This window comes from Crotalus tigris, unplaced genomic scaffold (assembly GCF_016545835.1).
Source record: "Crotalus tigris isolate CLP2741 ecotype Arizona unplaced genomic scaffold, ASM1654583v1 scf7180000017783.2778290, whole genome shotgun sequence".
Classification (NCBI taxonomy): Eukaryota; Metazoa; Chordata; class Lepidosauria; order Squamata; family Viperidae; genus Crotalus; species Crotalus tigris.
The window spans coordinates 769,419-797,139 of NW_024096633.1; the positions used below are offsets into that span (position 1 = coordinate 769,419).

General features: G+C 37.9%; 1 protein-coding gene and 1 long non-coding RNA gene across 3 annotated transcripts in view; one reads left to right on the forward strand and one right to left on the reverse strand.

The window, feature by feature from the left end:
• Nucleotides 1–3,215: 3,215 nt before the first annotated feature.
• Nucleotides 3,216–27,721, reverse strand: part of LOC120307459 (cadherin-19-like) — an 83,001-nt gene continuing 58,495 nt past the window's right edge. Inside the window, exons 10-12 of one of the 2 annotated variants that reach the window (XM_039342276.1) lie at nt 15,068–15,185; nt 10,713–10,964; nt 3,217–9,988 (exon numbers count right to left, since the gene is read on the reverse strand). In XM_039342276.1, the coding sequence (XP_039198210.1) occupies nt 9,492–9,988; nt 10,713–10,964; nt 15,068–15,185 (867 nt within the window). In that variant the 3' untranslated portion in view covers nt 3,217–9,491. Of the gene's footprint in view, nt 9,989–10,712; nt 10,965–15,067; nt 15,186–27,721 lie in introns of both variants that reach the window. The other variant, XM_039342277.1, reaches the window with a different exon arrangement.
• Nucleotides 9,905–17,809, forward strand: LOC120307460. Its single transcript, XR_005556548.1, has 2 exons — nt 9,905–10,036; nt 12,810–17,809. It is a non-coding gene; the product is annotated as an uncharacterized LOC120307460 (long non-coding RNA).

Sequence of the window (27,721 nt, forward strand, 5' to 3'; positions counted from 1 at the left end):
TTAATTTAGTCACTTTATCAAAGAGTGAAATAAGATTGGTTTGGCATGATCTGTTTTTGACAAACCCATGCTGGCTACTGGTTATAACTTTGTTTGCTTCTAGTTACTTGCAGATCTGTTTTTTGATTATCTTTTCCAGGATCTTCCCAGATATTGATGTTAGACTAATTGGTTTGTAGTTTCCTGTTGTTGTTTTTTCCCTTTCTTGACGCCTTTTTCCAATCATCAGGTACTTCCCCAGTGCTCCAGGATTTTTGCAATGATTCTGAGATAACATCTGCCAGCTCCTTCAGAACTCTGGGATGTAATCTGTCAAGTCTCAGTGATTTATAATCATCAAGGTCAGATAGATGTTCTCTTACCATTTTCTTGCTTATTTTAATTTTTGTTTCAAGTTTGTCTTTTGCAGTAGGTTTTTTTTATATATATGTTGGGCTATAATTTCTTTTTGTGTGAAAACTGTTGCAAAGAATGAGTTAAGCAGCTCTGCTTTCTTCCTACTGCCTGTTACTTCCTTGCCATCTTCTCTCTTTAGTGGACCTACAGTTTCCTTGACTTTTTTCTTGTTATTAATATGTTGATAGAAACTTTTTTTATTGTCCTTGATTTCTGTTGCAAGTCTTCGTTCATTCTGAGCCTTGCCTTTCCTGACTTCATATTTCCATGTTCTGGCTGTCTGTTGATAACCAGCCTTAGTTACATGTCCCTCTTTCCATTTTTTTGTACTTGTCTTTTTTGTCTTTCAGTTTATCTTTGAATATTATTGAAAAATATCTTTGAAGCTTTTCTGCATCCCAGAAGTATGCCTCCTTTTTCGGTAAATGCCATGCTGAAGACTCTTTCAATGAAGCTTGAATTGCTGATGGTTCAGTTCTACCATTTCGCAAGGTTTTATTTATCTGAAGGTCACTCAGGTAAACTGTTCACACCACATTTCTACAAGCCCACAATTATTTGGGCTACTTGGAAGCTGAAGAGGTATCTTCTACTTCTGATGATTGGAAGATCAGTGAAATGATAAAATTGCCTTTATTATTTTTTTTTTAAAAAAAGCAGAAGGAGAAGGAGGAAGGAGGGATAACAACAATAATATAAAGCAATTGCCTGCTGGGTTTGGATCCAGCAGTGTGTGAGTGAAAAGAATAAATTTAACTACGGTAACTATGATATTGCTATAGTCAGGATTAATGTGGGTCAAAACCCCCTGAGAAACAAACATGTACTAAGTAAGGATTGGGGAAAAAAAGATTTTAATTATCTGTAAGGTACTTTAGTTATCACGACACTTATAAAATGCCTCTTACATTTGATGTTTGAATATCTTTATGTTATGGAATCATGGCATATTCTTTTATGTGCAGCCCATTTAACATTCAGCAGTCATTGCAACTGATGCATAAAAGTGCCAGAAAACTTCTAGTCAAGATTTACATTCTATATACCATTTAACCTTGAAAATGTTTGGCTTTGCTGTCTTAGTGCTGAAAACAAATTTTCCTGGTTTTTTTTTCCCAAGAGGACAGAAATGATTGATGATTTCCTAAAATACAGCTAGCTTATGAAAACTCACAAATGTTTCTGATAATGGGTCTTGATGCAAAGAATCTACCTTTTTAAAAAATTTTGGCTCAATTTCATCCTAGCTCTTTTAAAATGAATTTGTTACAAATTTATCTAACCATGTTGTTCATTTCCTTGCTTTTTGCTGTACTTGCAGGGTAGATTTCCAAAGTAAAGCTAAGAATTCTAGTAAAACTTACAGTATGGTATATATAATTTTATGTTCAAGGTATATATAGATTATGTTCATTAACCATAAGCTTAAAGCAACAAAATGCAGTTTATTAATATACTGCCCTGGCCAAAGCAACTACATTTCTTTGAAAATACAACATAAATTTGTTAAGCATGCAAAAAAGAACCAGTGTGCACTGAGCTTCCAGCAAAGCATTGGTAGCTGTGAGCAAAAGCAGAATCACCATTTATGTACCTTTTTGTCTATTACATCTCAAGACAAGAAAATGGAAAAGTCAAACACAGTGGAAATTACAGCATGACGTTAGAACATTTTTGATAAACCCATCTGGGTGACCTTATTATTATTTAATCCTTCCTACTATGTCAGCATGTTAGCTATACCTATTAAACAGCTGTGGTAATGCAGTGTTAGAATGCAGTATTGCAGACTAATTCTGCTCACTGCCAGTTCGATCCTGACCGGTTCAAAGTTGACTCAGCCTTCTATCTTTCTAAGGACGGTAAAGTGAGCTCCAGATTTATTAACCCATATTTTTTTCCCCTTCATTCTGGTTAAAGGAGTTTCATTCCCAGGTATGTGGATATAGCACAAGCTAACAGTTAACCATGAGGATACTTCATCTAGACAGCTGTCATCCCCATTATAGAATATAAGACTGTAGATTTAAATTCACAGCAATGAATTTAATTAGTTTATGCTATGTAATATTAATAATGATTGTATTAGTTAAAAAAGTAACCTGCACAGAAATTAAATAAGTTTATAACAGCAATATTAATAAGGTAATGGCTTATCAAGTATTAGGAAAGAGGAGCCATCCTTGGAAATCTAATAAATGGAACATTATGAAGATATTTGCAAACATTGCCTAGAATTGTGATGAATCAGCATTAAGTAAGATTTTTCCTCTTTATTTTTAGGAGAGAAAATGCATTCAGAAAAAACGTGAATGCATTCTGAGGAAAATCCAGAAATCACAATCTTTTCAGCTGAAGAATTCCTCAAAGACATAATTTTGTTAAAACCTTTTTTTAATGAAAAGCCCTATGTAACTGCCACTGAAAAGTTAATCAGAATATGAAATAGTAACTGGATATCAGGATTTTGTCCGGTAGGTACTAATCTAAAAAGAAGGCACTTTACAAATTAAGACCAGGATCCACAAAAAGAAAAGAAAACCCTAATAATCAGCATTTAACCTAATATAAGAACATGAAAGGATCTGCATATAGTAAAAGCAGCTTATGCAGTAATTCTCACTAAGCACCCATTCCTAATATCCTTAGTAAAGTACTGCTTAAAGAGATTGCAAAAGTATTCTTGTCAGCAACTAAAATTACTGCAGGCACATGATTTATCATCATTCAACCTTCTTTGCATAGTTGATTTACGCTAAATCAATGGATTTCTGGAAAATTGTGGTGGACTGAACAGAGGTATATGCTTTCTAATTGTCTAATTAATTGTCACAGCTGATTTACGAAACCAATTGCCAGATCTTAAGTTTAGCTGGCTACAGTAATCTTTCTTTTTCTTAATTATGGTGCAGTATTGTTTCATCTGAAGGGTGCATATTGTTTGCTTTTAAATAGATAGTAATTTATAATCTAAACATAACAGAAATATAGATTAATACAAGTATTACCAGTGAAATATAGAAATATTTTATTGGACAACTGTATGGATGTATAAGATATGGTGAGCTGGAATTAAAAGAGTGATATATGAATTTAAAGATTGTTTTAATATAAATATTAGTAAATCAGTGAAAGAAAACATCAGATTATTATGTATCTTCCAACTATCCATCATTTTCTATGATTTCTATAATTATAGCTAATAACGAAATAAGTAGGTTTTATATTTCATTCAGAGTATTCAACATACCTAAAATAAAAAGAAAATTTATAGAAATAAGTGTATTGAAATCTGCTAAGCCTGTACCGATTTAGTTAGGTGAAATCTTCCTTCTTCTACATCTCCCTAAAGAATCTTGATGCTTTCCAATTCTTGTGATAGCTGTTATAAATTGTTAGCACATAGCTGTCACAGACCATGCATTGCAGAGCTCACTTGTCTTCAGCTTTATAAAGTTGCTTCACAGAACTCTCCTTTCTAAAAGTTATTTATTAAACTTTCTGGGGGAAAAGTATTTTGCAAAATATATAAAAGCAACAGTTCGGTTTCCAGCAAAATACAGAATGCAGTAGTTTTTACAACAAATACAAAATGCGGTAGAAACATTGATTCACAAAATGTGTGCATTTTCTCTGGCTATGCTGTTAAAAAAAAAACATTATTCCTGAAGGAAAGACAAGAGTTATCCAGTAAACCCTAAACCAGAAGCTATTTATCTTATGTTAAATTGCTTTAGTAGTTTGAGTTACTAAGTTATCCAACCATAAGATAAAAGCAGCTTCAGGAAACTGCTGCGAAGTTCTGCATATGTAGCCAACTTTCATCTCTGTCTCCTCAGCAGGAGTCTCAGCACTACCACATAAACATAGAAATGGATGTTTGCTCCCCAAAAAACAAGCAAGCAAAAAGATAAATTGTTCACTGTTTATCTTTTACATAATTTATACATTGTATTACAATTTATTAGCTATATTAATGTATGTGCTGCTTCCTCCTAGGATTCTTATAATTGATTCTCTTTGATTCTCACCTGAATGTTGTAATAAATATTTGGAAACAAGTTCCCCAAAATAAATGTACCTAAGACTACATATTTAGGCATTTTTTAAAAAAAATGGCTATAGTTATAGTAGCCTGCTAATCCTGGCATACTACTGTGGCAAACTTCAGAATCCAATCTAGCATGTTCTTTTGCAGGTTGGGGTTGGAGAAGAAGGCTGAGGGAGAGAGCAGAAGGTAACAAAGAGAAACGAACAGAAAAGGAACCTGGTAAATCAACTTTATCAGGCATCTATAGCAATTCTCAATCATCCAGGTCATGGCTGTCCCAAAGGTGCTTTTCCAACAGGCAACTGGACTTTCTTGGTTTTCGTTTGTTTGTTTGTTTGTTTTTCTGGAAAATGTTTCACTTCTCATCCAAGAAGCTTCTTCAGTTCTAACTCAATGGTGAGGAAAGGAAGGATTTATATTCTTTGAAGTCATCTGTGTCAGCTCTCTGAAAGTCCTTGAGGCCACTTGGGGCTTCATCTGTATCCCCAAAGTCATCTAAATCAGAGTGCAACTAGGTGTGCCACTTTCTGGGACTTCAGTCCCAAGAAATTTCCACACCCATTTGCACCCTTGAACGAGAACCGAAATGTTTTCAAGGGGAAAAAAAAGTACAGTTGCCTTTTGGGAAAGCATCACTGGGACAACTTTATCAGGCCTATACAAACAAATCTCCAATCTTCTCTGCTGCCTGGCCTTGATTCAAGACAATGTCCAGGCAGAGAATAGAATTCACTCCTCAAGATGGACAGAAAGGGAGCCAGAGACTGTACAAGCTGGACAATGCAACAGCTAAAGCTGAAGGCTTCCTGAAACTATTGGTGACAAAGAAGAAGACTAAGCTTCACATTACTGCTGTTAGAACAATGAATTTATTTGGTCAGATATTTTATTTTGAACATTAGTTTGACTTCTTATTATGGATTGCTTAGGCTTTTTTTAAAAAATAAAAATAAAAATCTGTCCCTGGGGAAATAAACTTCAGCAGGTTCTTTGGGAGACTACTAGCTTTCCTTTGTGTAATTTACTAGTCAGTTCCTGAGCTCTCAGTCTACAAAGGTCACTGCTCCCACCATGTCTTAACAACCTCACACATATGAAATGCATTCTAAAAGGAAATTTTTGTGCTGTCTTTGGCAGTTCAGTCCACAATTTAGATATTCTGCAGATACTCATTATTTATCCATCAATAGAATTTGAGCAGATGAGAAAGATGCAGTTGCATAAGTATATTACTACTAATAACAAATATTGTAACCAATTTGTAGATTACAGATTTTTCCCATCCTTTTTTCATTCTTTAAATATGAAAGAGGAAAAAACATACTTTATTCCTTGCTGCCCTATTATATTTCTTTAGTTACTCTTTAGAACAGTAAAATTATTTCTTGGTCAATATTTAATGGTACTGAAGCCATTTCTCATTGAATTCCAGAGCAGAGGTTGCACCTTCTTTAGTGATGTTAAAGCACAATGATACATATTGTATTGCCTTTTCTGGTACAATTTCCTTTTTATCAATATCATTTTTGCTACTTTTGCTACTTTTTGCATTTAAAAATATACTTAAACATTTTAAAGTTAAAAATATAGTTAAACAATATAGTTTAAAAATATAGTTTTTCCCAACTGATGTAATTAAAACACATATTGATTTGAAATGTAAATCAAATCACACACGCATTAAATGCATATATTTTAACACATCTGCTTTTGAAATATGCATTCTTAAATGTATTTCTCCTTCACAATGTCTGTTTTGGAATGCATTCTGATATCTGAGCATTGTAAACAAAGATATTTCTGACATAACCTTAACTATAAAATAATATAAAGGTACCAAACTGAACATCATTTGGGAAGTAAAAAATTAGGTCACGGCATAATACGTTGCAAAAGTCAGATGCCTGCTTTGGCTCAATAGCCTTCTCTAGGATTCCCTCTCTGTATAACATTTCTGTCCCAATAATGTCGAAGTTGTTCTTTCACACACACATCTAATTAACTGACCTCAATTGGGAGGATATACAAGCAATCACCTGTGAGATTTAATATAAGTAGGTTTCCCCACAATGCACAGCAGTGAGCAACCTCCACATGTCATTGAATGGCAGGATTATCTTCGATCACCAGCCCTATGGGATTTGATTTCAGAACAATTGGAAAACCACAGGTTGCCAACTAGTGCTTACAATGCTCCATATCAATTTCCCAGGATTATCTAGACTTAACTTATATTCAGTTGACATTTTTTTTTTATTTGCTTGAAAAATAAAACAGTCCATCCAGTGTTCATGAAATTGCAACTTGTTCTGTGGTAATATTTTGTGGCTGAGTATCACAAGCTTCTTTTGATATTCTCAAAAAATACTAAATGTTCATATGTAGTTTACCCGGTCCCTTAACCTAGATGCTTTGTACTGTAACTTATACATGATCTGACTTGTCTAACATTAGAGGTAGTCAGTATTTTTCATTTTGGGCAATTTTATTATGTCAAGAGATTGTGCAAACAAACAATACAATAGGAACATTTAATTTAATTTTGAAGAGATGTAATGGATGGGATCATTTCTTTAAAAGCTAGATTAACATTAATGCCTTGTATTAACTTATTATTAATATTAACTTATACATAACATTTTATGTCAGCATTTTAAAAGTTTTTTTTTAATATTCTGATAATAAAATTGATTGCTGAAGCTAATTTTATATTCTATAGTAAAAATAAAATAACACTAGGAAATCAATCATTTTTAAGAAGGGAAGGGCTACAGTAAATGTGAATAGCATTTGTTTTTATAGACTGTAACATAAACTGTTTAGGGCAATTAAAGTGAAAATTCCTTTATTTTTGAAATTGCTCAATTTTAACTTTTTCATATTTCTGCCAGTGAGAAATCAATAAACTTCCAAATGGATTTTGAAAAGTGTCAGCTGTGAATGCAAGTTGACTATTAAGGTTTTGCAAAACTTTGAAAAGATCTTCAAGTTCATGAGATTTTATCAGATTATCCCTTCAAATCGAATCTCTCTAAGACATTTAACTGATTAGATGATTTAAATTGTTTCAGAGTTCAAAGAAGATTTGGAGAATCAGTATATGTTCCATGCTTAAACATTGTTGCAGAATGATCTCATGGGACCTGAATGATGTCATGGGATCCAATACTGATATGAGTCTTTGAGTTTTATCTCCTTCATCAACCCTGCTTATCAGAATATTTGGGGAAATATTATTTTATTGTTTGTTTCTTACTTTTCAGTTAGATTTTTTTTTTCTGTAGATCTGCCTGGAAGGACAAGAGAAGAGACATCTTTGAGTTTATTTTGCTTGGTTTGCTCTCTCTCTCTGTTATCACCTCTTCCTCAGATTCTTATAATCCCTTAACTATCAAATAACTGTATTTGAATGGTAAGACAATCTCTGCAATTCCTCTGCTCTTTTAGTTTCCTTTATATTCTTTTTCATTCTCCCCACCATCCCTTCAAAATTTTAAATAAGACAAAAAGCCTGTTTTTCTTTTTCTTTTTTCTTTTGCCTGAGAGTGAGTTTTCAGCAAATAAATGAGTCTGAGATAAAGTGCTTGCTTTTTAGACTATTACGTATAATAGAGTATTCCTTTATATAGTATTGTATCATATACAAAGAAGTCTTAATGCACTTGCTTCTCACACATGCTTTTAAATTGTTCCATAAACAATTTAAGCATGGCTAATCTTGACAATAAGGCAAGCCAATAAACTTGTAGGTCCTAAATCCAGATGGTGAACTCTTTAATCTTTACCAAAAGTTTCTTTCTTTCTTTCTTTCTTTCTTTCTTTCTTTCTTTCTTTCTTTCTTTCTTTCTTTCTTTCTTTCTTTCTTTCTTTCTTTCTTTCTTTCTCTGCAGTGGTTCAATTCAATTCACTGTAGGCTTTTTGCTAAAGACTGTCTTTTAATCTTTTTTCTCTAAACCTATTGCGGCTTTAAAAGAAATGCAGAGAATATTTTAAAATTTGATTGTGGTGAAATTCTTGAAGCTATGTAAGTAACACTTTAGTTAACATCCTATATAGGTGCTACATTTTTGCTATTTTCATCCCATTTTCCCAAGAGTAGAAGTCACAAATATTTTAATATTTTCCCATAATACTTCATGGTCAATGTTTTAAAATTTAATCAAATATTGAAACTTAAATAAGTTTGAATAACTTATTTTACCTGATTCTTGAATCATAAATTCAAATAATATGTTGCAACTGTTCAATCTCTAATTCCAGTGCAGAATTTATTAACAAATCATGCTTTTATTCTAGCATGTTTTAGAAAAATAGAATAATTTATATTCTAAAGAATATGCAGAGACATAAGAAACAATCAAATGCTAAGTTATGTGTAATAGCAAATTGGTTAATTTATCTGGGGAAAAAAGCTATGAGACATAAGGCAACTGTAGGAAAGTACAGAAGGTTTGAGTTGGGAATATTATGTTGATCTTCCTCCAGGTTTCTAGTTCATCCACATTATTGTTCATGTTTCTAAATTCATACATATATAATTCTGTATAATTGCATTTATATTATAAAACAAAGTGTGTGTGCATATATTAGTTTACTATGATGATAATTAAACTGTAGTCAATATATCTACAGTTTTGTAAATAGTTCAAAAATTAAAACTCTGCACTCTAATGTCTTTCTTCTGCTGAAAACTTTCTTAGAAAATACAGTTTCTGCTCATGATTTTAATAAGGCTTTTGAAAAATAAAATATCCCTGTGCCTGCTAAGGCCCAAAAGATAATCTGAGAGTAGCACAATTTGTTATTAATTTCAGAATCTTCTTTTTAAGAGTGTATGTAGTGGATCTCTTATTCCCATGTGCTGACATATTTTTTTCAGTTGTGATAGTGTGTATTAGAAAAGGATGTGTCAGCAATAAGATTTGTGCTGAGTTTAACAGTGCTTGACAGAGCCATCAATTTCTTTGTCTTCTGATTTTTCAGATTATCCTAATCACCCTTCCAATTCTTTCCCACTCTTTTGATATTAGCACTTCTTAGCACTTCAACATTCTGCCAAACTGTAGTTATTCATGCTTCCTGAACTTTTGACTTGAGGTCTTAGTTCAACAAGGTAATCATAATTGTCATCCATAAGTGATCCCACTGAGTTTGATTCCAATGAACTAAGGGAGCCAGCCAATGAACCTGTTCCTTCAAAAGCAAAAATCTGGAGGGAATCATAAGGAGGAACATTTGGATCACAATTGGCTTCTTCTAGCTTTTGATTAATGAATTCCCGGAATATTGCACTTTCAGGACCAACTTGAAGAGATTGCCTGTAAAGACTCTGGATTTCTGTTGTAATATTTCTTCGTGGCTTGTGTTGTCGCAGAACAGTTTGTGGTCTCAGTGCAGAAATATCAAAAGCCTCAGTGTCCTGTTCTCCACCTCCTTCATCATCATACTTGAAAATATTCTCTCTGAATATTTCTCCTTTCTCGTGAAATGCTGCTGCTGGCTTTGTTTGGTGCTTCAAAGCCACAACTGCTAAAACAAATACTGGCAAGCAAGAAAACAAAACAGAAGAAAAAGATTAACAAATGTTTGGTAAGTCTGTGAAAAATAAACATGCAAATCCTAGCTAGCTATGTGATTAGTTAAATTGTGTCTGTGATGGAATGAGGCCATATTTTTAGGTGTCAACTGATAATCTAAGTAATATACAAACAGCTATTTAGATTAAATAGTGTGACTGATGAAAATGTCTAAAAATAATTGATACATTACATTGGAGCTAAATATCCTTCTGTAGCACAGAGGAGGTTAACATTGACTTTCCATTTCTTTTCTTTTTCCCGACCAGCCCCCAGTGTCCACTGAAATGAGCTTTAATGAACTGTGGACAATGGTGAACATTTTGAGTTAGTTTGGGAAGAGATGAGCGAAGAGGTCAAATTCAGAAAATTTAACCAAGGTCATTGTGGAGTGTTTTAGGCAAAATCTATCTTTCTCCACCAGTTTTCTACAATGTTTCCTTCTATCTTTCTTCCAGTGTCATAGCCATCCTGCGTATTTTCCACAGGATGGGGGTTTTTCTGGGGGTGGGGTGGGGCACAGGAGACTGATAAGAAAAAGTGGGAGAAGAGCTCAGAGGTTTAATTAATTTTATCATATTCTGGCTTCAAGCCATAATGTTATCATCTACCAAAATAAGCAGCATGGTCTAATCAATGAAAAGGTAGCAGAGATATATTTTGCATAAAACAGAAGGAAAAAAAATTACCTAATATTATGAGTAGGCAAGCTACAATAGCAACTAAAGCTTGTACACTAATCCCCATTGAAATCAGGAATGCTCCGTATCTACAGGACAAAAGGCTAACTTCTTCATTACAATCACACACAGTGACGGTCAAAGTGCTGGTGCCAGTGAGAGCAGGGATTCCATTGTCCACAATTAGTATGGACAAGGGATAAATAAATTGTTCAGAATGACGGAACCGACTTCTTGTAGTAAGGATCCTGGCAGTGTTATCTGTAAAATAATAATTTTAAAAAACAATCTGTTTATGAACAAATCAGTTTTTATGCAAAATAACAATTCCAAAATTTGGAATGTCATTTTTTTTAAGTTTTCAAACTGAATAAAAATGCAAATTTGTATTCTAATAAATTCTAACAATATGATGAGAGTAAAAAATTAAAAGATATAACAAAAATTGGATTTTTTGTTTCTGCAGTATCTAACAGTTCTAGACTTTCTCTGGGAAGAGGGATTGTTGTATAAAATATTTCTTTCTGCAACTATTACATCATTTTACACAATATCTGATACGGTTGTTGGTGTCACCGTTGTTTTTCATGAATACATAGAATTTCATATAGACATTTTTAAACAGACAATATCTTTGTTAAGTCTAAACTTCTGAGCTTAAAACTTTATGTTTTATTACTATTTTAAAAATATGCTTTTAAAAATGCTTTAAACTGGACTTGAATATTATATTTATTTATGAGTATCATAAAATGGCATAACACTAATAAAGCTATGCAGACTTTAAAAGATAGTACTTAGAGCAAAGTACTCCTTCAAAGCTGCTTTGTTCAACAACACAATTGTGTTTTGTTTCTAAAGAACAAAGTGAATCTTCCATTCCTTTTCCATTACTCTGTCTGTCACATTTAGCTTCTATACAAGATGGAGGAGGCCCAAAAACAACACGAAATGCCTTGATAAATCATATTATTGCTGCATGACTATGAAGCAATATTTGGGCATGTACTGGTCATAGGTTACAAGTAATGAACTATGTAGGATGCTATCATGCACAATGGCAACACAACCACTGAACTTAAAGAATATATTGGTGTGCTTATTCTTGAGTTGTATATTAACAAAAAGCCCAAATCAGGGCTACATATAAATAACAAAATACACATTTTAGGAAATCATACTTAAATAGGGTGGGTGTGAGATACCATATTTTGTTTTGGGACATTTTAATCAAGTCCAAAGGTGAATAAGTCACTTCTTTTTACACCACCATGAGCTTTCCAGAAGTTAGATTTATTGATTTATTCAGTTAGCCAGAACATTCATATAATTAGCAAAGTAAATATGAGCAATGCATGCTTTAGCTAAATTTGAAATGGCTCTTCTTCTAAGCCTCTGCAGGCTACCTTTAATGATCTTCTTTGCTGCAAATTTTATCAGTTGTTCAACTTAGGTTTTCCCTTTGGATTTTTTTTTAAATTGGTATTTCTTTTATAATATTCCTTCTCAGCTTTCAGGATCCATATAAATGCTGCATATCACCACAGCACAGAAAAGCTATCCACATAATGACATCAGTACCAAAGAACTAAAAAAAGTTATATAATTATGAATTTCATTTCCTTCTCCTTAATTTCATTTTAGCAAATACAATTTAAACATTTATTCATATTACATCTTTGCTTCATTTTAAATCCAGTGTCTTTGCTTTCTATCTGCTTTCCTAATATCACTCAGCACTTGGCAGCTTTACCAGATAATAGGAAGATCTATAGTATGAAAATTTGCTATATTTCGAAAGCAACTAGGAACCTATCAAATAGGTTTCTATGCATTTTTTTAAAAGGATCCTGAACCACAGATTTATAAAATAGCTCTTAAAATAAGAGTCTAATCAATTATACTTTTCAATGATTACAAAAAATATCTTAATAATATATTGGAGGTCCTACCAAACACTCTATTTTCAGCCATTCTTGTGTAGATTTTTTTTCTATAAAAAGAAAGTAAATGTAACAGATACAACTCTTTGTCCTTCATATTTTATATACCATGTTTCCCTGAAAATAAGACCCAGTCTTTTTCTTTTTTTTGCCTCCAAAATAGGCACCAGGCACCAAAAGACCCGTCCAGCTGGCCCACTTCTGTGGCCAAAGGAAATGACTCTGCAGGTGAGAATGGAGTTCTGGATTGATGCATGCGGCATCCCCTGGCCTGCATTTTGCTGTCAGAGGCCTTCCAGAAAGGCCTCTGCAGCCAAGAACCGAGCTATGGATTCAATCAATTAATAGGAGGCCTGGTTGCAATGGTAAGCGGGTGCAAGGCATGTGGGGCAGCTCCACCTCCACCCCCACCCTAGCTTGAATTTTAGGTGTATGCCTTGCCCCAAAACTAGGGCTTATTTTTGGGGTAGGGCTTACTTTTGGGGAAACACATTAACAAATAGTATTGAGTTGTCATAGCTAAATAGATTTATAGGGTATTTTATAAAGGATAGTTTTAATAATCAAAATTATTAGTGATGAGAGTTATATTTTCTGTCAGCTGCTCATATACAACATATCAAAGATTATGAAAATAATATTCATATAGCAATAGCACTTAGACATATACCGCTTCATAGTGCTTTATAGCCCTCTCTAAGTGGTTTACAAACTCAGCTTATTTCCCTCAACAATCTGGGTCCTTATTTTACTGACCTCAGAAGGATGGAAGGCTGAATCAATCCTGAGCTGTACAGAATCAAACTCCTGGAGTGAGCAATGAGTTAGCCTGCAGTACTGCATTCTAACCACTGTGCCACCATGGCTCAGTGTTGCAAATCAGTAATCTGATTCACCAATAGCCAAAATTCCTTTTTAGAAAACATTCTTTAACCTTGGGGGAAAGTTATCTCTTGAGAAGAGCAAGCAGGAAAAAAAAGGCAATGCCAAAGGACAGGGGGAAAAAAACACAAGGATGAATGAAAGGATTATGACTAGCAGACGAAAGTACAAAGACAACAAAAATAATTTGGGGGAGGGGGTTATAGTTGGCTTCAGATCAAGTAAAGTTATTTTTACTAATGGTAATTACTTCAGCTTGTGGATAATGTAAGCTTCTTTATGTATTGTAGGAAACCTGTATGCTCTAAACTTATTCTCACTGACTTATTTGCACCCTTGCCTACTAAAAGAATATGCCTAATAATAAATGCTGTTTAGAAAGCCAGGGATCATGTACCCAACTTGACCAGTATCTTAAGTCATATATGACCCAGTCACAAAGACTTGACCTCTGTTTAAAAAAAAAATCCCAGCAACACAGGAGAGAAGAGATATTTCTTAGCTAGGAATTCCTCAGGGGATTATAGATGGATAACAAAACCGAGCAGAGTTTATGACTTTATAGTAGAGATGACCTAGAGCTTAGAGAAAATAGTGCAAATAAATTTGGGGAATAAAAGATAGAATGTTGGTTATAATAAACCAGAAGAAAAATATTGGGAGATCTGGTACTTTCTCTTGTCACCTCTAATTCTTCCCTTGATAATTTCTTCTGTGGTTGTCTGTTTTTGCTATCAATCACACTTCACAGCATTTTCCACCCAAAGCTCTTTCAATAACTCAAGTCAGCTTGTAAATGCATAGCATCTCTGATGAACTTTTGACCTCTGGATAATTATTTTAGCTAGTGAGAATTTACTATGATGTGGACAATCTCTCAAAATAGATCACTGGACCCTCTAACACCATTTTTAAAGACCTTATCAAAACACTGAGACTTATTAACTGAAGACCCACTATTATCAACATTATTAGATGTCCACTAAGACATCCCACATCTCCTAAGGACCACCATAATAGCCATACCCACCCTGGGGCAAAACAGTGTTCAAGATAAGGATGGCTGCAAGAATGTCCACAGCCAGCAGCAATGTCACTGCCAAGGACACATGCATGGCAATGGTGACTCCCAAAGGCAAAAAGGCTGCCAGGGACAGTAGCCAAGATAGATTACTCAATGACAGCTCCTGCAGTTGCTCACAGTGAAGAAAAGTTTTCAAGGGACCATCAAGAGAGAGTGCACAGAAAAGAAATCTTTAATGGCCCTCAGGAATCTATGGAGATTCTCAGTCATCCAGGTGATGCTTGTCCAAAGGTATTTTCCAAAAGGCAATTGGACTTTTTTTTTCCTTTGAGGAGATGTATTTCAGGCTGTGATTCCTTAGCCATGGCAGCTACTGATATATCAGCAGAGGGGAGAACCCAGGGAGGCCATTTTTCAAAGTAAATGAAACACTCCTTTGATATAAAAGTTTCTGTTTCTAATCTAATAATGACAAAATTGAATTCAAATATCTCAAAACCATGTTTAATACCTACTTTCATTATCTTCAAGTTCAAAACTGGAATTGTTTTTGCTCTCTTCCATCAAATAGAATGAAAAATTATGTTTTTTCATTGCATCATCTTTATCTACTGCACTGATTGTTTGGATGAGCTAGAAACAAAAATCAATAAACAATGTGTTTAGTGCCAAAGATTATTGCTTGGCTTTTAATGCAATGGGTCACAACTGCAGGCAATATATTCTGATCAATTAACAAGGTTACAATTGTGCTTGTCTCCAAAGGGCAGGAAATGTATTTACTGTTACTACAAATTCACATTATTTAGCTCAATCTCTTTTAGGGGTGTTGATTTTTTTTAAATGTCCCACAATTATGCCACTTGATTTTGTATTGATTGGAAGGAGATAAGCAGTAAATTCTTGAGATAATGCAGATTACTTTTGGAACAACAATGCAAAGGTTAACTAAAGTTTGCATAAGCAGCAAAGAGGGAGAGGAAAGGGAAATGAATAAAGTATTCTACCCTTTGTTTTTCAAGATGGAAAGTATAACTTTCTATGTTTGAACACATCCTTCAATACCAAAAACCTATTTTCTTCCTGTGCACAAATCTCATTGGCATCACTTAAATGATGTATTACACTAGCTATGACCCCAAGATTGTGAAAGGTTCATGTGCTGAATTGTCAATTCTTTGAGATTGTAATAGATTGATTATGGGAACACTCAGCTGTGTTTTCAAAGAAGGAAGATAATCCCCATTGACAAACATATCAAACTAAATTACAATTTGTAAGAAAAATTAAAAATAAGCATGTTTGCATTAAAAATGGGATAAAGTTCACATCTCATAAACATGTCATATTACAATTGCCATAATAAGCCATCATTTCCATTGCAAAAATAAATATTTGCTACTATTGTCAGTAGATGTTGTTTACCGACTCATACACTATTTTGAAAACACTCTTTAATTTCCCATTTCACTTCAATTTTTTAAAACACCCCTTAATAATTGATCAGTTGGCATTAGAAAATTTAATTTGACTTAAACCAGATAATGCATGCATATTTCCATTAATTTCAATGTTTTAAAATTGTTTTCCCTCTTTTTTCCTTAAAAACGAGCAACACCTTGACTTTATCATCATGTCCTATCATAATTAAGAAGTGCACATTTCTTACTGTGACTGTCATAAAAGAAATATTATGATTACATCAGAGACATACATTTAGTTCACCCATCACCCATGGAAAAAATGTCCTTTGGAATAGCATATTTTGCGACCCCAGGCATTTACGTACTAGTGCCATGGGGCCGAATCAGCAAATTATAATTAGACTTACTGTATGAATGAAATTGTTGATTCAGCCTAACAGGATTGCAATAGGTGGCAGTCCAACTTCCTCTCATGGACGTTCTAAGCAGCATTTCCTGTTGCTACAGTTGCACGAATAACAGAGTAACAGAGTCGGAAGGAACCTTAGGGGTCTTCTAGTCCAACACCCTGCTCAAGCAGGAAACCCTATACCACTTGAGACAAATGGTTGTCCAATCTCTTCTTAAAAACCTCCAGTGTTGGAGCACCCACAACTTTTGGAGGCAAGTCATTCCACTGATTAATTGTTCTTCTCTCCTTGATTAGTTTCCATCCATTACGCTAAGGTGACTGACTTTTAAGATCATATTTAGAATTTTTAAATTTTAAAGATGTGATAAAAGAAACATTTTATATACAATATAGGTTTTATGGTTGGTGCATGTTTTCCATACTTTTTTTTCCCTTTGATATATTCCTGTGCCAGCAAGTAATCCTGCCATACACACTGAGAAACAAACATTCATTGGATGAAGATGTGCTAATCTTTTCTATGTGCTCATGTTTTGATAGTGTTTTACCTATGAGAATATAGATAGCTGTAGACAATAAATGTCAGGCACTGAAGTGTTTTGTCTCCTATATCTTAACTGATCCCATGAAAGCTTTATTTCATAAAGCAAGATACAGTTAAATTTAAACATGCATTAAAGTATTTATTTGTCTATTTGGTATGCACATGTATTTATAAAACATTTGGTACAGAATTCAGCAAAATAAATGAGTTACTAAAAATATTAATTCTGATGTTGTGGTTGAATTAAAAGGGAAAAATCATCTAGAGAAGAACATAGTAAGATATTTTTGGCACTTTTCTTATTTCTTAAAGCAGAGGTGGAACCATAGTTTATTGGCTGAATATGTGATTTCCATGCAAAATACTCCAGAATCAGTTTCTGGCATCTCCAAACCGATCTGGGAAAAAAAATATATCTTCCTGGAAACCTTAGAGAACAGCTGCCAGCCATTATTAACTACCTAGGATTAGATGGACCACTGGCAGCTTTCCATGCTCCTAATTTGGCATCTAACAGCCAAAGGAAGAAGGAATTGCTTAGTAAACAGCTGGATTTCCTTGCATCTTTCCCCAGATTTAAAGCTTCTACTAGTAATATAAGAAGAAAAAGTAAATTGTCTGCTTGGTATCTAATTGAAAGTAGCTGTCAGGTTTCCTTTTTTGGGTATTCTGGTGGAAGGGAGAGGAGGCTCCAGGGGACCATTCTTTACATGCTTTCACTTTTGCTATAACTGCATGGGAATTAGGGAGGGGGATCATTTTTGGAGATGGAATAGATTCCCTCTCAGCCAGTTCCAGCTTGACTCCAAGGTCACTGCACCTTGAGGAGGACCCATTATCTATCCTGTACCTCAGCATTCTCAAAAAAAAAAAAAAACCACCTTGTGGCAGTGTATTGTCTGCTGGTGGACTGGTCAGGAAGGTTGGGTTTCAAAGTGGAAGACTAGTTGGGTGCTTTGTATGGGAACATTAGATTCCTCTTGACCTTACTGCAACCACAGTTTCTCAGTAAAGGTTCTTTTGATTAACCACGTGGCGTCAAGAGTTGTACTTTTCTGAGAGGGTCAGTTGGGATAGGTCCTTACATTACCTAATGACACTGAATAAATAATGACACAACTGGGTTTGAGTCAGGAAATTGGTGATGGAAGAAGGTTAAATCCCCACTTTGCAGACTGAAATGGTCTATAGTCTTGGATATTCCACATTGTGTTCAGTTTGGTGTTAGATTACTTACTTAAATGTAGTAAATGATTGGATATCCCATAGAACAATTTAAAAAAAACAACATCAGTAGTGCACAAATCATATTTGGATCAAGGTTTAGAATGCAAAAGTAATATAGTTAGACTATATTTTGGAAACCCAGCATCTGCAGTTCACTTACTGATTGTAACCTAATTGCTAAGAACTGTGTTGTATCAAGCCTCATTAATCTGAAAACTGAAATTATCTACAAGGCAATGAAAAAGACAACTGGGCACCTGCCTAACATTTGCTTAAACTATGTGTTTGCAATAGTAATTTAACACTCAGGGAAGGCTATTCCTACTGATGCCGGCTAGAGACATTTTCCCACATTTATTTCTACAAGTTGTCATTCAATCTGATAAAAGGCAATTTGCATTCAAAATTGTTTTGAGAGAGTAGAGAAATTTGGAAACACTTTATGGTTAGAGTAGAGTTTTGCACTGATTTAGCAAGGAGATGGCTCTGTATCTGTTGTCCTTTACTTTGTCCTTGTCTCTCCATCAGTTCACATCAGCTTCTATTCTTCTCACACTTCCAGTAAATCCTAAAAGAAGTTATCATGGTGAAAAAGCTATGATTAGGCTTTTTCAGTGATGGTATTCTCACAAATTTGAAGAAATTGTCCCCCCAATATCTTTTCCCACAAGTTTGGAAAAGAGTTTGGACAGGATGATTGGCCTATCTTTAATATCTACCACTGCAAAGAGCAAATAGATGCATCATGCAGGTACTTAGGAAAATTATGAAAGAACCACATTTTAAAAATATGTGATCAGAATTGTTTTTAAATTCCAGAAAAGAGTGAAGGTTTTTCAAGGATGTTCTATTTCTACTTCCAAAATAAATAAATCTGTCTGGCTATTTGATTCGGCAAGATAGGATAATGTAATGTCACCATTTGGCCTAGATTTAGACATGGTGAAACCCTAAGATATGAAAAGCTAGAATGGTTCTTCATAGTATAACAACAAAAAACTAAATTTGAGAAAAATACCACCAAGATGCATCATAAACCCATTGTTCGGTGGGAAACAGCCCTCTTTGATCAGAAAGTATGAATGCATGCAGAAACAAAGCATACTGTAATTAATGAGGATTATCTAAGACATTCAGGATGGGTTAATATCTGGAGATGTTCATATATAAAACTACAACAAAATGTAATAAATGGAAAAGAATCTGAAATGTTCAGAGCCTCCCTCAGATTGTAACTCCCTAAGCAGCACGTTGTTTCATTCATGCTTAAAACTAGCTCTAATAACCTTGGAGTATAGGCTAATATCATATTCAGAGTGCTGTTAGCTGAGCTACATAGTCCCTAGCAGAGACAATGATCATCCTATGTTTATAGAAAGCAAATTAGATAGAATCAATTCTTCTATACTGCAGCTAACCCTATTATAGTTGGTGGAGCTGACCCTATTATAGATTATGGCTAGGTTTCAGGTGGCTGCTGAGACCACATCTTCCTTTTGTATTGGGGTAAGAAAAACAACTTGATTCAGACAGTGTCCTTTGGGCAGATGAGATTGATGATGTTCTTCAGTGAACATGAAGTGAAGCTTACTGTAGTACATGAATAGGGTGCTTTCTGTAATAGTATTTGATTATGAAAGTTTGATATGCTCCAGTTCTAGAGAATTCTATATATATTCCAAATATTGTTCTGATAGTTCTTCAATAGACTTCTATGCATTTTAATATTGTGTTTATTCAATTCATTTTTCTTGCATTCTTGCATTTTTTTCTTATATGTTCTTCCCTCAGTAATTCAGGGGAGAAAAACTATTTATATATGTGGGGGAGATGACAATAAAGTGAACTTTTAACATGGTTTTCATTTATTCAGAAAACTCCTCCATTATATATATTAAAATAGTTGACTTAAATTGTTATTGTTTATAATATTTAGGATAGTTTTTGAAAGGGAGCTTATATCAAGTCAACAGGCTTCATTTTTATTATACTTGCTGAATTATGTTAAGTGCTAGATAAATAAGTGTTTTTTACCATTTCTATTGAAAGTGCACACTTTCACCCACTTTACAATACATTAAATTGAGTAAATTGCCATATTAAATTCAATCCACAGATGATCCTCAAATTAAATATGTACAAATATGGAAAGATAAATTCAATGATTTGTGTTCAGTTGGATCTGGTTCTTGCGATTGAACAAACAAAAGTCATATTTTCAAGGCATAACATTAGCCACCAGAATGTTTTCAAAGTGATTTGGCAAAACAGTTTTCCCATTTCTGTAGAAAATGCACAAATTATGGGTAAATATGATTTTTGTACAAAAATATGTACAAAATAATATATATTGGGTAAATATATATGTCCAGTATAAAATACATTTTGTAATTTTTCATTTTTAAGCAATCTACTGGAAATAAATAACAATGTAAAACTAAGATGGGCTAGTTTTATAGTCATCTGTATATCCTAATTCTATATGAACAGGAACAAAAGTGGAAGCAATATTAATACAAAACAAAAATTGCAATATGCCCTTTCCCCCTTAAAAAAAAAAAACAGTTCTAGCAAAGACAAAAAGTACTTCTTCCTGCTTAGTCTTATCTATAATAGCTAACAGGAAAGCATTTTCAAGCATTTGCTTTTCACATTATTTTCCTACTGAAAGATTTGAAGCAGAACTTTCCAATCCTTTTTTCCTGTATAGTACCAGGTCATCATAATTCTAACAGAGTCCAATTCTTTCCTTTGTAATACCTTAGATCAATTTGGTCCCTTTTGTATTGTTTGATAAATTGCTGCCATTCTGGCATACTTGTTGGGAAGGAAGCATTTTTGAAGGCAATAGAATTTATCTCCAAACTGAAGCCTTTCTGTAGACGGGGTGACCTACCTGCCCTAGTATTTCAGGTCTGATATTAAGCAAAGGAATAAGAAGTGAGACTGCTTGGTGCTTCATGTTCCAAAGGACATCTTTCCATCTCCTTTAACAGAAGTGTATTAACACTTCTTTTAGAAACAAGGGGAAAAAATCAAGGGCAAATTGCAAAGTTTAATTAAATTGGCTAGTGTTTGGTCACTGACAGCAAAAGATTTATGCCTTCAAATGCAGAGCTATCATTAATCAATTTAGTATGTCTTCAAAATTCTTTTAATCCCAAGTGAATTTTGATACTAAAGGTTATCTGCAGCTATTCCATATCAAGATGTGATACTCGTATTGTGATATCTGGCTCAGTCCTTCAAGCATCACATGCAATGTAATTGACAATCTGTTCTGTGACTCCCCCCCCGCCCCCATAGATTCTGCTTTCCCACAAATGATGTATATGATTATTTTTTTGATGCACTAGAACAGTGGTTCTCAACCTTTTTAATGCCGCGAGCCCCAACCGGTCGTAAGTCGAAGACTACTCAACCGGTCGTAAGTCGAGGACTACTCAACTGGTGCAGCACCGTTTGCAGAATGGGACTTTTGGCAGGCTCAGCAGGGCAGAGAGAGCCTGGACAATTCCTATTGGCTTTTGAAAGCCAATAGAATTAGACTCTATTCAAGAGCGTCTATTCTATTGGCTTTCAAAAGCCAATAGAATAAAAGGGAGTAGCACAGCTAAGGAAAAGGGGAAAAAAATGGCGGACTGCGTTGTTTGGCGACCCCCGTGAAATGGTCGTTCGACCCCAAATGGGGTCCCGACCCACAGGTTGAGAACCACTGCACTAGAACAATGTTTCTGAATCTTGGGAACATTAAGATGGGTGGTTGAGGAATTTTGGGAGTTGAAGTCCACACATTTAAAACTTGCTAATGTTGAGAAACACTGCACTAGAGTTCTGTGTCTTCCAGGAGAATGACCAAGTTATAAAAACAGAATTGAAATACTACTCTCCTATCTTCTCCTTTGACATTTAACATGGGACAAGAATATTGTAGGAAGGAAATGCATAGTTGTTTTCTCCCTTTGACTATTCTTCAACAATTCATGCAATAGAATAGCAGTAAAAAGTAAAAGGCAGTTCTCCAGCATGATTGGATGGAGAACCCACGGATGGGTTGTCTTAATCTATCTGCTCCAATTAGACTAAGTCTGAAATTGGTAACGCCCCTCTGTGCTAAGTGCACCCCAGTTTTAGACTTAGTCTCTTTGCTCTAAGACGCGTTTTTTCTTCGCTCCTGGAGCAGAAGACTGTTTTTTTCCATTTATTTCCTTAGCTCAGGCTATTTATTTATTATTAGAATTGATTATATACAAAGAAAAAATTTCAAGGACCATCATCCTCTCAGCCTTAAGGAATTCAAGCCCAAAATTAAATTTCCAGGGGAGCTTAGATCTCCTATCAGGGGCTGTTCCTCTGCTTCAGAGGCTCCATTTTTTGCCAAACGCTACTCTGACGAACTCCCTGCTGCCAGCTGATCGTCGGAGGCCGCAGATTCCACATGCTGACGGCCGAAGGCCCCAGAAGCAAAGGTAAGTTTACCAATTGTCTGGGGGGCTCCGCAAGCGACGACGAGGCTCGTCAGGCCTGGAGGGAGCCTTCCTAGGTCCCTCGGCCCCAGCAGACCGCCCCAAGCAGCAGGTGGGAGTTTTGGGCGTTGGCCCAATTTTCGGAGCCTGCAGGGCCTATCAGGCCTCGGACTGCCTCAGAGTCTCCCAGCTGGCCTAATTACCTGCCATCCGCTGCACTAGGAGCCCAGGAGATTCCTTGGAATGAGGGCTCGTTGCAGCTTAGGCCCCAGGCCTCAAGGCCTTCTTCCAATGGCCGTTTTTTCGGGGCGCGAATTTGACGGCCGCCATTTTGAATTGCCTCCCGGTGGCCATTTTGTGTGTGGCTGAAGCCCTCGGTGGCCATTTTGTATGTGGCTGAAGCCCTCGGTGGCCATTTTGTGTGTGGCTGGAGTCATCGGTGGCCATTTTGTGTGTGGCTGAAGCCCTCGGCGGCCATTTTGTGTGTGGCTGGAGTCATCGGTGGCCATTTTGTGTGTGGCTGAAGCCCTCGGTGGCCATTTTGTATGTGACTGAAGCCCTCGGTGGCCATTTTGTGTGTGGCTGAGATCATCGGCGGCCAATTTTTGTGTGTGGCTGAAGCCCTCGGTGGCCATTTTGTGTGTGGCTGAGGCCCAGACTGCCTGGAGCTTTCTCCTGAAGGCAGTATTCGATCATCGGTGGCAGGCTCTTCGAGAGAGCAGTTTCAACTGGGGAGGGCCTGATCGATCCAGAGTGATCGGGGTGCCCATTAATTCCCCGCCCTCCCCCCTCTTGGGCTGAATTATCTCTGTAGACTCCCTTGGTGAAGTACAGTGCCGAGGGGGGGCGTTTTGCCAAGGTTGAGACCAGAGCAACTCATCATGGCAGAGAAAGACAGCGAGCCGGCCAAGAGGAGACACCAAACACAGGCAAGTGGAAAGATCACCATCAAGCGAGCCCAGCCAAGCAGGGAGCCACAGAGGGAGGAAGAGTGCCAAAGACTGAGGGCGGCCTCCCCAGATCTGACAGGCACGATGGGAAAGTCTACCTTTGAGCCCCTTTCTTCACATAGTGCCTCAGCCCCAGGGGCCTGGTCTCCCCCCAGGGGAATTCCCCAGTCAGATTCAAACCTAACAGTGAGGGAGGGGTATAACTGGCCAGGACACCTCAGGGCCCAGGTCACATTCACCCCTACTGCAGCAGGGCTTCGCCCTCCTGAGAACCAGGCCCTGAACCTGAACCCCCCCCAGTCCATGATAGCCCAGGCTGTGGTTCAATTTATGGCCTCCAACACCCCACAGCCACCCCCCCAGGCCACACAACATTCACAATCTCCGGAGTGGATGGATGATTCCGCATCAGATTTGGGATCTAAAGGAGCTGAACAATCTGGCCTGATTTTGTCTGAGGACGAGGGCATTGCCCCATCCGAACCCACCCTCCTGTCGGTCTCTTTGACCATTCCTTCTTCAATCCCCTGCTACTCAAGGCCTGCACTACTGCAAACCTCGCCCAAGGACAGGAGACCCCACCTCAACATCCCAGGGTCCCCATGCCATATACACTGACCCCTCTGTCTCACAGAATCATATTCTCTGCTCTCCTCCCACCCTTCTAAGTATAGTTCAAAAACAATGGGAGAACCTATGATCCCTTAAACCCTGGTGCGGCAGAGAGAACATTGTTTAATGTGGCCCCTTCTCTGATCTCCCTTTCGGAGATTCCCGAGATTGATGAGCCTTTGAGCTCATTGTTTCCCAATTCTAACATCCCTGGGACATAAATGAGGCATTCGGGGCAGAAGACAAAAAGATTGAGTCCGCCCTACGCAGGTCCCACCAGGCATCAGCCTGGGCAACAAGGGCGGCAATATCCATGGCCTTCTTTGCCAGGGCTTCGGTCCTGTGGTTACGGGAGCTCCAGGACATGATCCCTCCGGACCAGCTCAGAGCTCACCAGAATCGGGGTAAGTTGGTGGCCAGGTCCCAGTACCTAGCAGATGCCTCCTTGCACACAGCCAGATACACTGCCTGGTCCATCGCGTCGGACATCTCAGCATGCGGGCTGCTTTTGCTCAGAAATTGACGAGCAGACACGAAGGCCAAGTGGCGTCTGGCCTCTAAACCTTACACAGGTGGATATCTCTTTGGTAAGGCGTTAGAGCCATACCTAACCGAAGGTAAGGACAAACGTAAGACCTTGGTTAACACACCAAAGAAAGGAGACAGATGCTGGGGACACAGCATGTCGCAGAGTAACTACAGAAGACAGCCCTTCGGCCAGCCCCATCCTGGGACTGGGCCCAGGCTTCTCGCCCCTCCTTTCAGAGATAGGAACGACAGCAAGATCGTTCAGCATACAGAGGCAGATCACAGTTCCAGTCCAAGCGGTCCTTTCGAGGTGCAGGGAGCCGTTCCTTTAAGAGAGGCAAGTGATCCTGCAGCCTCACCTTCCATAGGAGGCCGGCTGGCCCTCTATTCCAGCATTTGGGCGGCCACTACTGCGGACGCATGGGTGTTACACACCATTACACAAGGTCTAAGACTGGAATTTTGTTCCCATCCACCTGACAATTCCGCTTTTGTCCTATTTCAATGAACAGGACCAGAGCTGAACTCAGGTCAGAAGCAATAGCTCATTTATTGCAAATACAAGCAATTGAACCAGCACCACAAGACCAAGAAGGACGAAGGTTTTAATCAAACCTTTTTGTCATTTCCAAAACTTCAGGGGGTTGGAGGGCAATCTTGGTCTTAAAAGGTCTAAACCTTACTTGAGGTATAAGAAATTTCAGGTGCAAGCACTTCAATCAATCCTGGGCAGTGTCAGGCAAGGTGACTTCTTACATCAATAGAACTGACTGAGGCATATTGCACATCCCATTTTCCAGGACACCGCAAATTCCTCGGATTCAGTTATGCCCGACGCCACTGCCAGTACAGAATCCTTCCATTTGGCCTCTCTTCTGCACCGAGAGTATTTACAAAGGTACTGGCAGTGATCGCAGCCCACCTTAGACAATTTCCCATCAGAGTCCAATGCTATTTAGATGACATTCTAATTCAGTCATCATCATTACAAAGCGCTCAGGCAGACTTCGCCCTAGCCATCAGGGGTTTTCAGGAGCACGGTTTTTCGATTAATTTCCAGAAAAGTCATACCATACCAACAACTCGGCTCCTGCATTGGGGCACAGTTATAGACACAGACAACTGTACGGTCTACCTATCTCAGGACCGACAGAACTCTATTCAGACCCTTGTACGTTGGATCCGAAGGGACAGAGTAGTCACATTGGCCTCCCTTTCACAACTACTAGGGAAGATGGTGTCCTGCGTGCAAATTGGGCCATGGGCACGTCTCCATGCCAGAGAATTACAGTGGTTTCTCCTTCCATTTCAGAAACTTCATACCAGCACATCTCACCAGAAGGTCCGAGTTCCACGGTCGGTGTCGAACTCCCTTCGTTAGTGGGACTCTCTGGCACTGTCACGGGGAGCAGAATTCAAAGAACCAGACAGGACCCACATCACCACAGACGCAAGTCTATTTGAGTGGGGGGCACACTTCCACACACTCTGGGCCCAAGATCAGTGGTCCAGGCAGGACCTAAAGAACAATACAAACTGGCTGAAACTAAGAGCCATACACATGGCCTTAAAGAGATTCAGCAGCTTAGTACAGGGACAGCACGTCCTGGTCTTAACCGACAACATCACAGCCAAGGCCCATGTCAACACACAGGGGGGAACAAGGCCCAGGCCTCCCAAGCAGGAGGCCAGATTGCTGGGGTCTTGGGCGGAACTGAATCTTGCCTCCATCAGGGCGGAGCACATATCCGGAGTGGCCAACCAGCAGGCGAACTCACTGAGCAGAGCCACCGTGGACCATTCCGAATGCCAGCGGGATCCGAAGATCTCCAGAGAGAGCGTGACAGGTTTGGTTCCCCAACCTTAGACCTTTTTGCCTCCCCAGCAAACTCACAGCTTCCCAGATTCCTTTCCAGGTTCCCGTCTTCATCAGCGGAGGGAACAGATGCACTCCGCAGTTCCCTGGCCCAGGGAACTTCTCTATGCCTTTCCTCCCCTACCCCTTCTACCTGCCATGATCAGGAAGATTCTTCGCGAGCAAGCAGGGGTCCTCCTGTTCGCCCCGCATTGGCCGAGACGATCTTGGTTCGCCGACCTGATGAACCTCTCCGCATCCCCTCCATGGAGGATTCCAGCCAATCGGATCTCCCTCATTCAAGGGAAGCGATGTCATCCGGACCCTCAATGGCTCCAGTTAACCGTCTGGCACTTGAGAGGCAGGCCTTAGGTCTAGACCCATATTCGTCAAGGGTCATAGCCATGATCCAGCAATCCAGGCGACCCTCGACGAATAGAATAGACGATGCCACATGGAAAAGCTTCTGTAATTGGTGTTTAGCTCACAAGATTGACCCCTTGCAGGCTTCAGGGCCTGTCATCTTGGAGTTCCTGATGGAAGGGCTGGACAAAGGGGCTTTCCACAAGCACCATCCGTAGGCAGGTAGCAGCACTCGCCACGGTTAATTTCTGTGGCAATGAATCCTTAACACAGCACTCTATGATACACTCCTTCCTAAAAGGAGCTAACAATGCCAGACCACCAACCATACATAGATACCTCTCCTGGGACCTTCATCAGGTTCTACAGGCTCTTGTCTCACCACCATTTGAGCCCATTGACACTTGTTTGCTCAAACAATTATCAATGAAGGTGGCATTTCTGATTGCTGTAGCTTCAGCCAGAAGGATCTCTGAGCTGACTGCCCTGTCAGGAGGAAGGACCTGTGTATTTTCCATAGGGACAGGGTGACCCTCAGGTTAGTCCCTCCTTTGGCCCAAGGTTAACTCCTTTTATCATAGATCCCAGGACATAGTTTTGCCGGACTTCTGTCCGAACCCATCTAATGACATAGAGCTTCAGTGGAACAAATTAGATGTGCGCAGGGCCTTATATTGTTATATACAGAGAACCTCTTCCTTCCGCAAGACTGAGGCTCTGCTTGTTTCATTTCCCCCTTCGTCATTAGGACAGAAGGTTTCACCACCCACTATAGGCAGGTGGATTAG